Below are 12,955 nucleotides of genomic sequence, written 5' to 3'. Positions count from 1 at the left end.
ATGTAAAACTGCAACTTTTTTGTGCTACAAAAACTATATTTTTTTTTACTCTTTGAGAGCTACTATTAGAAGTTTAAATGAATTTGGAAATAATTTACAAAGAGATGAAGACTTAACAACAACTCTAGTCACACATTTTTGTGATATCTCAAATATCGTTAATGCATATCCCATAATATAGTCATAAATAGTCCATTAGCTGTCAAAGTAGTTCAAATAGCAAATTAATGGGGTTTTGATGTTTGAAGGGTTTTTTTCAGTTTTGAATGCATTTCTATCATAAAATATACATGAAAATACTTTGATGTTACAGTGGACTGGCATGATGATGCAGATAGGAAAGAAGAGACTTTGGCCATAATTGCTGACCTTCTAGGTTTTAGTTGGACAGGTGAGTAGTATGTCAGTATGAAGTTGTCAGAAAATCAAAACACTTTTTTAAAAACAACAAGATGCAAATACATAAGTGGATGTTTCTTTTAGAACTGGCCAAGGAGTTGGAATTCAATGAAGATGAGATTCAGCAAGTGCGTGCTGAAAACCCAAATTCATTACAAGAGCAGAGTCATGCCCTTTTGCAGCGCTGGGTAGAGAGAGAAGGAAAGCATGCAACTGGTGAGCCCTGTTCTTATTCAGTTTTATCAGTCAGAAAGAAATTCATACAATGTTATTAAAATGCAAATGCTTAAAATTCATTTTAAATAATAGATTGTGATTATGTCTCAAATTCCACAGAAGATACATTGATTAAAAGAATCACTAAAATAAATCGCATGGACATTGTCCATCTTATTGAGATTCAAATGCACAAGTCAATCCAGGAGCAAACCTCAAGAACATATGCAGAGATTGAAAGGACTTTGGACCACAGTGAAGGTAGGACAATGCAATAAGCACATTCTTGTTTTGCATAAATATGAGAACTGCAAGATGTAAACCCTAAAAAGAAGTCTTGAATTAAAAGTCTTTGTCTAAAGTGTCAAAGTGGATGTTTTTGTCTTTTGTAGCTCTCTCCTCAGTCCAAGAGGATGTTGACAGTCTTCGGGTGGTGCGGAGAGTGGAGACTTCACAAAGGCATCCTCCAGCTGTGTCAGAAGAAGACTTATCTGTGGCCTCTCTCCTTGACATTCCCTCATGGGCTGAAACAATGGGAAACATCCATTCAGAGAGCATTCATGGGGATCTGATGGAGGAACTGGAGATCAACCAGTGAGTGATACACAGAGCTACATTTTTTTATCATAGAATTTTTATTGTTGCAAACTGCAGTTTTACATTTTATACCATCCCACCCAACATAAACAACCCTACCCAGCCCCAACAAAGCAATCCCCAATCTGATCAAACAGAAAAGACATCTGAAGATCAGAAAAACATCAACAACAAAAAAAAGAAATGAAATGAAATAAATAAAAAGAATTACATATATGCATACATATATATATATATATATATATATATATATATATATATATACCTACATACAAGCAAAGATACATGCATAATTGAGATGGTAATATTAGTTAAAAAAAACAAAAAACACACATATATATATATACTGTATATATATATATATATATATATATATACCCCCACTCGATCCACATCTAAGGTTTGTAAATCATTAAAGAATGTAATAAATTGTTGGCATTTTTCGAAAAAAATTCCCCCCTACCTCTGATATTGTACTTAATTTTTTCAAGTTTAAAAAAAAAGGCCAAATCTTTGAGCCAAACTGAAATAGAAGGGGGTTGTGGGGAGGTCCAAGATAACAGTATTCTGCGCCTAGCGAGAAGAAATGCAAAAGCTACGGCATCAGCCTGTCTACGGCTTAAAAGCTGACACCGAGATGAAACACCAAAGGTTGCAATCAAAGGGCAAACAGCTAACTTGACCCCTAGGAGATCAGAAACTATTTTAAAGAAAGAATTCCAAAAGTTCTGTAACTTGGGACAAAATACAAACATATGGCTAAGGTTACATGGTGAAAGTTTACATTTATCACACAAATCTGAAACATTGGGATACATTTTAGAAAGTTTTGTCTTTGAGAGATGAGGTCTATGAATAGTTTTAAATTGTATAAAGCTAAGCCTTGAACACAAAGTGGTGGTACGTACATTGTCTAATACTCTACTCCAGTAGTCGTCCTCAAACTCTAAGTCAAGTTCCTCTTTCCAAGCCCTGATTGTTTTGATGTTGTGAGCATTATCCTTTGACAAGATAATTGCATATATCTTTGAGATAATCCCACCCATATGAGGATTCAGTTTAAAAGCCTCTTCCCATGTAGACTTTGTAGGCAAAGAAGGAAACCCGGAGAACAGAGAGGAGGCACAGTCCCTAATTTGAAAATAACGAAATAGGTGAGAAGGAAGCAGATTAAAGGATGGGGATAATTCACAAAAACTTGCAAACACATCATTAATGAAAAGATCTTCAGAGCATTTCAGACCTTTCTTTTCCCAAAAAGAGTATACAGAATCTGAAACGGGAGGAAGAAAGAGTTGATTATTTCGTATAAGAGCCATGGTTGATGCCGAGGTAAATTTAAAATGATGCCGAAATTGAAAGATAATTTTGAGAGAAGAGCATACTATTGGGTTTTTCGTGTAATGTGAAGCGGACATAGGGAGAGAAGAGAACACCATAGCAGGGAGAGATGTTAAAATACAAGACTTAGCTTCTAAGTGGCACCATGGTAAAGAGGAGGTCTGTTCCCAGAACATTAATTGTACATAAAGTTGGGCAAGGAAAGCCCTCCACTTAGTCGACTTTTTTGGAGCCAAATTTTGGAAACAGTTTTTCCTGCCCATATAAAATATGAGATTAGTTTGTCTATATTCTTGAAGAAAGATTTGGGTAGAAACAGAGGAATAGCTTGAAAGAGGTAAAGAAATTTTGCCAGAATGTTCATTTTAACAGCCTACCTAGTGGAGATAATGGAAGAGTTGCCCATCTTTAAAAAGCGGACTTCATGTATGAAACTAAAGGTGTAAAATTTGCTGCCTTTAAGGCAGAATAAGAAAGGGTGACATTAACACCAAGATTTTTTAGAACTCACCAAGTGGAAAGGTATGTCATTCTGTTTTAGTTTTTGGTCAGACCAGTTTTTATGGGTAGACATTCACTCTTCTGTAAGTTCAGTTTATACCCAGAAAATTTCCCTAAATCATTTAATAGATGTATTATCTCAGGGATAGATGCAATTGGAATGGTAACGTAGAGTAACAAGTCGTCAGCATAAAAGGCTAATTTATATTCAGTTCCCTTGCGGATTATACCCTGAAATATTGCAAGTGTTCTAAGCATTATTGATAGGCGCTCAATAGCTATGGAAAAAAGTAATGGAGATAGGGGGTATCCCTAGCATGTACCCCGTGATAAAGTAAAATACTCAGATTTAACATTATTAGTATGAATTGAAGCTTGAGGGTCAGCATATAATAAACGTATCCATGAAATCAATCCATCCCCAAAACCGAACTCCTCTAATGTCCTAAAAAGATAAGCCCATTCTATCCTATCAAATGCCTTTTCGGCATCTAACGAGATGATCACCTCAGAGGAGCTATTGTTTTGTCCTGAGTTTAAAATATTAAAAAGCGTACGGATATTAGAAAACGAATTCCGTCCTTTTAGAAATCCGGTTTGTTCCTCTGAGATAATACTAGGAAGTATTGCCTCTAAACGAGAAGCTAAAAGTTTGGCTAAAATCTTAACATCAGCATTGAGGAGGCTAATAGGTCTGTATGAGTTACATAATGTCGGGTCCTTCCCATCTTTAAGCAATAGAGTTATAGATGCTTGTCTCAGTGTTGGGGGCAACATACCTAACTCTAAAATTCCCCAAATACATATATAGTCAATTTAGCATGAAATTTCTTATAAAATTTAGAGGGCAGCCCATCTGGGTCAGGGGATTTATTAGATTGCAATGAATTAATTGACTTAATAATCTCCTCTAAGGTAATAGGTCTATCAAGTTCAAATGCTAAAGGAGAGTCAACCTTAGGGAAGTTAACAAGCCCAATAAATTGTTTAATTTCTTCTTTATTGTCTGAAGTTTTGTGCAGGGAGGAGTAAAAGTTTTTAAGAGTCAAATTGATCTCCTCAGGATCTGAGGTTAATGCGCCACCTGGCTGCGCAATTTGAGTAATAAAACGGGAAGCCGCTTGTCTGTGCAGCTGGTGGGCCAGGAGTCGACCGACCTTATCCCCATATTCATAGTAATTGCCACGTGTGTGTAACAAAAGTCTCTCTGCCTCACTTGTGGAGAACAGATTAAATTCTACCTGCAAATTAAGGCTTTGTTTATGTAGCTCAGGAGTCGGGTTATGAGTATATTGGTCATCTAAAGCTTGAATATTGTCAGATAACTTTTTTTATCCTATTCCTCCATTCTTTATTAACATAAGTAGAGTAAGAGATTATCTGTCCTCTTAAAAAAGCTTTCAAAGTTTCCCAAAGTAAGGAATAAGAGATTAAATCGGATTACTAAGGAGAAAATCATCTATTGAATTAGAAATACATTCACAAAATGCTGAATCAGATAGAAGTAAAGAATTGAACCTCCAGGGTGGTCAAATGCGATTATGAAAATAAAAGAATGTCAAGACTTAGAGGGGCATGGTCTGAAATAACAATGGGCAGATATTCAGAGTTTACAACCTGAGGAATTATTTAATAATTATTATAATATATTATTGATAAAAAAAATAAATAAATAAAAATCAATACGAGAAAAAGATTGATGGACATACGAATAGAATGAGTATTTTATCGCTGTGGGATTAAAGTGTCTCCATGGGTCAATGTAACCATTCTGAACCATAAACTCAGAAAATATCATTGACATGGCAGAGGGAGCTTTCATAACAGTACTTGATTTCTCCAAATCTGGATCAACAACACAGTTTAGATCTCCCGCAAATATCTAAAGATGTGTGTTCAGAGCTGGGATCTTAGAGAACAAATTCTGAGCAAAGAGAGTATTATCAAAGTTTGTGGCATATACATTTACCAAAACTACTGGCGTTGTGAAATTTTCCCTTTCACAATTACATATCTACCATTCATATCAGAAATGACATTGTCAATAGAAAAAGGCACAGTCTTGTTAATCAAAATGGCAACTTCTCTTGACCTGGAATCAAAGTTGGAATGAAATGTGTGATATCCAGTGAGTTTGGACTCTGCATTGATCATTGAGGCGCAGATGAGTTTCCTGGAGGAATACAACGCCAGGTTTCTGTTGTTTTAAATGTGTCAAAATTTTGGATCTTTTAATGGGACCATTCAGTCCTTTCACATTACAACTCAAGAATCTAATTGAACTTCTGGTGCTGTTCATCAAGTTAAGTTAATATATAATTAGACGAGGCCAAAAGCGGAGGAGAAAAAAGTTGTGTATATCTAAGAGAGAACCGCACGCAAAAATGCCGTAAATGCCGCCCTCCTCTTAGCGACGCTGGAGTTGAAATCAGGGGAAATGAAGACCTTACGGCTCTGATGGAAGAGTTGGTTCCAATTCTTTGTCGTTAAAGTAGTGAAACCGCACAATCATTACTCTAGGCCTTTGATTTTCCCGGTCAGCCGAAGGAGCGGGGCGCTCTATCTAGCAGCGGGGGAGTTGGAAAGATTTCTGACCCAAGCACATCCTGGAAAAACTGTGACATAAAGGTAACCGGATCGCTCCCTTCTGCTCGCTCTGGGATGCCGAGGACATGGAGATTGCAACGCCGAGAGCGTGACTCCTAGTCCTCCACTGTATTGGTGAGTTGTTTGTTAGCCGAATTCAACTTTAGCACCGCCTGTTCCAGTGCTTCAATGCTGTCACTGTAATCGTTCAAGTGCTTATCAAGCTCGCCAATGTGTCATCCTTGTGATTCAATGCTTGATTTAAAACTCTCAAAGGACACAACAACTGGTACAAGAGCGGAGTCAATGGCTGATTTCACCTATTCTGCGATTGTAGATAATAGCTCGGAGATCAAAGTGGCACAGAGATTTTCCAGATCTAGCGGAAGCTTGTCGCCATGACTCCCTGTCACGGTCGCTGACGATTTAAGTTTACGTTGCCTTTCAGAAGCCAAAATTCTTTCCAAGCAACAATCCTAGAATAAGTGATTTAAAAAAGAAACCATCAAGTGTGCTTAAAGCTTTAGGTAGCCTGAAAGATATAATTGAAAAAAAAATGCTCGGGAGCTCGCTTCACATGCGTCTTCTCACTCACATACTCAGCTGGAAGACTGCTACTTTTTTTAAATGACATTTACAGTGATGATTGCACTCAGTTAATCAGTCTTCTGGTAGTACACAACCTGGTCATTCACTTTCCTCTCTCAATGTCTCTTAGGGACAGCTTCACCAATCCATGGCTGTTTCAAGAGGTCAAGAAAGAATCTACAAAGGAAGCTACAGATGAAGAAGTAAGTTCATGGTATTGTGCATTTGATGCATAACCTGTGGGTCATGTCCCAAATGTGTCAACCCCAGTACTGACAAGAAACCTTCCACAGGGTCTTAGTTTTCTAGTTTCTAAACACACTCTACTCAACTGATGATTCTAGACTGCTCTCTCTTGACATGCCTGAATAGAAATGATTACAGAATGGTTACATGGATGTGTTTCTAAAATGAACTGATGGTCATTGCATGTTTTGTTTGTCACTGGTTGTATATATCCCTTCAATATCATCTCTTTTCCCTTGTCATACTTTTCCATACCTCATATAATTTATCCTGTAGGTTTCAGCTGCATCTGAGGAGGAAAATCAAGCTCAGGGTGACCTTTCAGACAGTGAAAATGCTTGTCTCTCTTCATCACCAGTCAGTTTGAAGAGTCAGTCAGAATTCCACCAACAACCAACAAAGGCATCTCAAAATGTCTTTGATTTCAGTCAGGTGTCTATTGTGAGATTTTCGTCAGGTGAAAATTCAGTTTTGTCATCAGTTGAACCTGGACACACAGTACCCGACCTACTGCAACACACTTCACCACTGAGTCAAGAGGAAGAAAATCAACTCAAAGAACCAAAATATCAAGATGAAGATTATGTGTGTCTTGATCAAGTGTCGCCTGTATATGAAAAAAGTGATTTAGAAAGCAATGAAAAATCATTAGAGGCACAACTATTTGAACCTAATAAAACTTCAAACACCATACAGTCTTCTTCATACCATGAAAGCAAACCATGTGAAGTTGATAGATTGGTTCCTGACAGCAACCAAATACTAGGCCAAAATATTAGTCCTTCACTTTCCCCTCATGCTTCTGTGAGGGAGGCTGATGAAACTCTCTCACACAGTGTTGAAGGGAATCCAGGGCTTTCAAGAGTGACTCCAGATCTCATTAAGGGCTCTCCAGAATCAGATCAGGTCTTTTTTACCCCAGGAAAGCTTAGTGATTTGGATCCAGTTGCTTCATTGCAAAGCCTTAGAGTAGCAGATCAAAATTTAGTTGAATCCTCTCCTACAATTGACTCTGCATCACTGCAGTCACCTACTCATCACGAGATCACAATTTTAAATCAAGAACCATCTGATTCAAACAGCTCCCCACAGCAACCTTCAGAGCCCGAAGCTGATCCTAGGGTAGAACCACAAACTGATTCCTGTGAACAGGAACCATATCTACAACTTTTAGAATCTCCAAAGCAAAAGCCAGAAATCTTAGGAGACCATTGTGGTGATCAAGAATATATTAATTTTCCTGATGCGGTAAATACACAATTGGATTTAACCATTGAACCTCTCATAAATGACAGTCATGGCTTTAAGAGAGAATTGTTGTCCCAATCTGAGACTGACCCAGACATGTGGATTCCAAGAGAAACTACACAGCTGAGTGAAATTTCTCCTTTTTGTGGCTCTGACCTCAGTCCACAAACACCAGAAACAGTCATAGCTTGTCAACATTTTGACTTCAGGGAAAAGCCTTCAGAACTTGGATCAGAAACTACTAAGATACCTGTTTCACAAGAGGCGGTGGTGTCCAAAAGTTTAAAACGGCCACAGTCTGAATCATTAATCTCTAGTGCAACCCAACAGTCAGAAGAAAAGCATATTGACCGCTGTCTTTCTGAGTCCTCGGAACCCTTGGTACTCACTCTGAACTTGAATCCAGCAGTTGAGAAACCTGTTTCCCAGGAGGCAGGACTAGCTTTACTTCCATCCCAGGATGGCAGTGACAAGGCCTTACCTTCCAAAGATTCCAAACAACTACTGTCAGAAACAGTCATAACTTCTCAACAGTTTGACTTCAAGGAGAAGTCTTCTCAACTTGGATCATCAACTACTAAGAAACCTGTTTCACAGGAGGCAGTGGAGTCCAAAGGTTTAAAACGGCCGCAGTCTGAATCGTTAATCTCTGGTGCAACCCAACAGTTAGAAGAAAAGCGCACTGATCGCTGTCTCTCTGAGTCCTCTGAACCCTTGGTACTCACTGTGAACATTAATCCAGCAGTTGAGAAACCTGTTTCCCAGGAGGCAAGACTAGCTTTACTTCCATCCCAGGATGGCAGTGACAAGGCCTTACCTTCCAATGATTCCAAACAACTACTGTCAGAAATAATCATAACTTCTCAACAATTTGACTTCAAGGAGAAGTCTTCTCAACTTGGATCAGCAACTACTAAGAAACCTGTTTCACAGGAGGCAGTGGAGCCCAAAGGTTTAAAACGGCCGCAGTCTGAATCGTTAATCTCTGGTGCAACCCAACAGTTAGAACAAAAGCGCATTGATCGCTGTCTTTCTGAGTCCTCTGAACCCTTGGTACTCACTCTGAACATGAATCCAGCAGTTGAGAAACCTGTTTCCCAGGAGGCAGGACTAGCTTTACTGCTCTCTCAGGATGGCAGTGACAAGGCCTTACCTTCCAATGATTCCAAACGGCAACTGTCAGAAACAGTCATAACTTCTCAACAGTTTGACTTCAAGGAGAAGTCTTCTCAACTTGAATCAGCAACTACTAAGAAACCTGTTTCACAGGAGGTAGTGGTGTCCAAAGGTTTAAAACGGCCGCAGTCTGAATCATTAATCTCTGATGCAACCCAACAGTTAGAAGAAAAGTGCATTGATCGCTGTCTTTCTGAGTCCTCTGAACCCTTGGTACTAACTCTGAACATGATTCCAGCAGTTGAGAAACCTGTTTCCCAGGAGGCAGTACAAGCTTTACTTCCATCCCAGGATGGCAGTGAAAACGCCTTACCTTCCAAAGATTCCAAACGACTACTGTCAGAAACAGTCATAGCTTGTCAACATTTTGACTTCAGGGAGAAGTCTTCTGAACTTGGATCAACAACTACTGAGAAACCTGTTTCACAGGAGGCAGTGGTGTCCAAAGGTTTAAAACGCCCGCAGTCTGAATCATTAATCTCTGGTGCAACCCAACAGTCAGAAGAAAAGCGCGTTGACCGCTGTCTTTCTGAGTCCTCTGAACCCTTGGTACTCACTCTGAAAATGAATCCAGCAGTTGAGAAACCTGTTTCCCAGGAGACAGGACTAGCTTTAACGCTCTCTCAGGATGGCAGTGACAAGGCCTTACCTTCCAATGATTCAAAACGACTACTGTCAGAAACAGTCATAACTTCTCAACATTTTGACTTCAGGGAGAAGTCTTCTGAACTTGGATCAGCAACTACTAAGAAACCTGTTTCACAGGAGGCAGTGGTGTCCAAAGGTTTTAGACAGCCACAGTCTGAATCATTAATCTCTGATGCAACCCAACAGTCAGAAGAAAAGCATATTGACAGCTGTCTTTCTGAGTCCTCTGAACCCTTGGTACTCACTGTGAACATGAATCCAGCAGTTGAGAAACCTGTTTCCCAGGAGGCAGTACTAGCTTTACTGCTCTCTCAGGATGGCAGTGACAAGGCCTTAACTTCCAAAGATTCCAAACGGCAACTGTCAGACTCTGTTATATCTGGTGCAATATCCCAACAATCAGAGGAAAAACATTCTGGCCGTTGTCTCTCTGACTCTACTGAACCCTTGGTGTTTAACATGAATTCGGTGTTCGAGGAACTTGAAAAAACAGTTCAACCAGAACAACCATTATCTGATCAACCGGTCAACTCTGAGGTGAGTGTTTTGTTAGTTCCTGGTGTATCCCAAGACACATTTACAGGGGAACTACAATCAATGGTTGAAAAAACATTAATGGAGTCACCTACATCTCAAACTGATCTGAGTGAACATAAGGAATTAGAAGCTACTGATGTGCCAAAACCTGCGAACACTGAAAAACCAAAACCCAAAGACTTACTAAGCATTGATCAACAACATGATGACTCTGATCTTGAGGCTTTTTTCGACTGCATACAGACCATTTCAGATTATTCTGAAGCAGAAGACGACAAACCCTTGAAAGGTGCAATGTCAATTAGTAATAAAGTCTTGAGGTCAACTATTCATGAACTACAACAACAACCAAATGTCAGAAGTGCCTCAGCACTACCATCCCATGAGAGCCCTCGTTGGTCAATCAGGTCATCAGACAGTGACGATTTTGAGGATTCTCTCATCATCCAAGAACCCAATGATGATGCAGAGGAGAAATACTTTTCAAGCCAGAAAAGTCTTGAATCTTCTGCACAATTTCCTCAGGAGCTTCCTCCTCGAGGAGGGGCTGAGTATAATGATGATGATGATGATGATCTGAGGAGGGTAAGCATCCTCAGCATGACCTCCCTCTTCCCCTCAATCCTTCTCCAATCTACCCTAATCCATTTCCCGCTGAATGTGTTTGCTGAAGGGATGGTGTTTGGTTTCTTTGAATTAACAATTTCACTAATTAGGAGGATTTTAAACCCTGAAAAACTTGATTTTACTCAAACATAAATAAATAAAAAACATGATCATGTCACATTCATACCTTAACACCATCATAATCACTGTCAGCTTGTTCAGATAGTGCTGATGCATGTACTACATTTATGACATTGCAATGTCATATACTAAATATGCAGGATTTTTCAAGCAAGTAATAACTATATTTTACTATGCATAACAACTAAGAGTATTTTCCATAGATATGTAGAACTAGAACAACTAAGCAATGGATTGCTGGATTTGAAGTGACTTGCTTACCAGCTAATTGTTTCATACAAGTATATTTAAAAATGGTGCATGTTGTGTCAAGTTAAGAATGTTTTGTTGTCCCTTGTCTGGTTTTCTGTTTTATAGATATATAATTCAAAAACAAGAAAGATTTTGCATATGACCATGTTATTGATATTTGATAGTTATTGGCAGGTTCTAATAATGTTTAGTCTTATGCTATTTTTGCAGAGGGGGCAGCATTACATTCATTTGTTAATTGTGTTTATATAAACGTTTTTATGTTTTATGTATATCATGTTCATTTTAATCTTATATTATTGCATGATTTTTCATACACGCTGATTGGCTAGGAGATTGATGATGCATTAGGTGTGCTGTCGGATAGCTCTGATGAGGATGTGCTGACCACCAGAGTGGTGCGAAGAAGAGTAATTATTCAGGTACATCTGTGACTGAGAATTGCCTGGTCTATTTTTGAGGTTCAGTGTGAAAGCAGATTTTCTTAACACACAATTTTGCAATTTTGGGTGCCAAACTGTTATTTCGGAAACTGACACTATTTTAAAATCCTGCATTTTCAGCTGTGACTTAACCTCCCTGCTCCTCAATTGCTGGTAGAAGTTGTCCATTTAAAACTAATAACCTTGTATGCTTTCCCATATACTATACTGCTGGAGTAGTTGATTCTTGATCTTCATAAAATGGACAACTTCTACAGGATGTGTTCTTCTTTCTATATTGGATGAATATTTTCAGCATTATTTCTTTATTATTCCTCTTTTGCTAACCCTAACATTTACCCAAGCCAGGGCAGCTGTTTCCTTTTATGGCGAACACTGCTTTAGCAGGTGACATGTATTGATTGTGTGTCTGGTTTCTTCTACAGGGTGATGATGTTCCAGATATTCCTCCACAGTCGGTAACAGAAGAGCAATACACAGATGCACAGGGAAACTTGGTTGTGAAGAAGGTAAACATCCAAGATTTGCAGTATCCACCCTTTCGTCAGTCCGTCTGTCAGTCCTTTCATCCATCCATCCATCCATCCATGGAAATCTGAGCTTTCTTGTTAATGTCCTCTAGATATGTCCTCTCACATTTTTATTGAACTTTTATTTACTTTGCTTTCATTATCAATGTGATACTCTGAGGGCAGGTAGAAGAGCAAGAGAAGAGCAAATGATCCAGGATTTATGTTAAATGCATCATTTCCATTCAAATGTGTTTATCTCACTCTCTTACCCGCTCAGGTGACCAGGAAGGTCATTCGACGGTGTGTGTCATCTGATGGGGTGGAGACGGAGCAGGTGAGGGTGGAGGGCTCTGCCCAACAGCCTGTGAATGTGGCGCTGGGGGACGGATATTCGAAAGTAATGAAGAGGACAGTACTGAAGAGCGAAGGACATCAGACAGAGGTGTGTGATGCTGCCACTCATCATGAGATACAAGATGAAAAAATAAGAGGCTTACTTAACCCTAAATTAACGTCATTCTGATTACAATTAAGTTGATTTAGTTCACTTAATCAATTATTGGCATTTAAAGAGATCTGTTGTATTAAAGAGGTGTCTTTTGTTTAATTTCAGGTAACTTTCCATGAGCAAGACGGCATGTCAGCTTCGGGGAAGCCTGTTGTTGGTCAAGAGGTCAGACAGGTGGTCCAAACGACAGTGGTACATGGAGAACAGCTGGAAAAGCATGAGGGGGATCCTTTCCTCGCCACAGACCTGCCCTCTGCCCGGGATGACTTCACCCAGGTGAGCTGCTAAACACAGCAGTCATTCCTGACATCTTTACAACATCAGATTTTTATGCTTAGCATTATTTTAAGGGTTCCAAACTTACACTGTCTCAACATTTTGCCTATAATATTGTTGTTGTTTTTTTTCCT

At 39.1% G+C, this 12,955-nt stretch overlaps 1 protein-coding gene across 3 annotated transcripts in view; it reads left to right on the top strand.

Annotated features, from left to right (window-relative positions):
- The window catches only part of ank2a (ankyrin 2a, neuronal), a 79,121-nt gene that overhangs the window by 62,908 nt on the left and 3,258 nt on the right, over positions 1-12,955 (top strand). For 2 of the 3 annotated variants that reach the window (XM_079858255.1, XM_079858256.1), the window contains 8 exons: positions 314-391; positions 484-615; positions 736-876; positions 1,008-1,209; positions 6,359-6,431; positions 11,951-12,034; positions 12,315-12,479; positions 12,651-12,821. In XM_079858255.1, the coding sequence (XP_079714381.1) occupies positions 314-391; positions 484-615; positions 736-876; positions 1,008-1,209; positions 6,359-6,431; positions 11,951-12,034; positions 12,315-12,479; positions 12,651-12,821 (1,046 nt within the window). Of the gene's footprint in view, positions 1-313; positions 392-483; positions 616-735; positions 877-1,007; positions 1,210-6,358; positions 6,432-6,750; positions 10,669-11,414; positions 11,505-11,950; positions 12,035-12,314; positions 12,480-12,650; positions 12,822-12,955 lie in introns of all 3 variants that reach the window. The other variant, XM_079858254.1, reaches the window with a different exon arrangement.

This window comes from Squalius cephalus, assembly GCF_949319135.1.
Source record: "Squalius cephalus genome assembly, chromosome: 2".
Taxonomy (NCBI): Eukaryota; Metazoa; Chordata; class Actinopteri; order Cypriniformes; family Leuciscidae; genus Squalius; species Squalius cephalus.
Note: the sequence above shows the minus strand (reverse complement) of the source record. Positions and strands in the feature narration are given on the sequence as shown.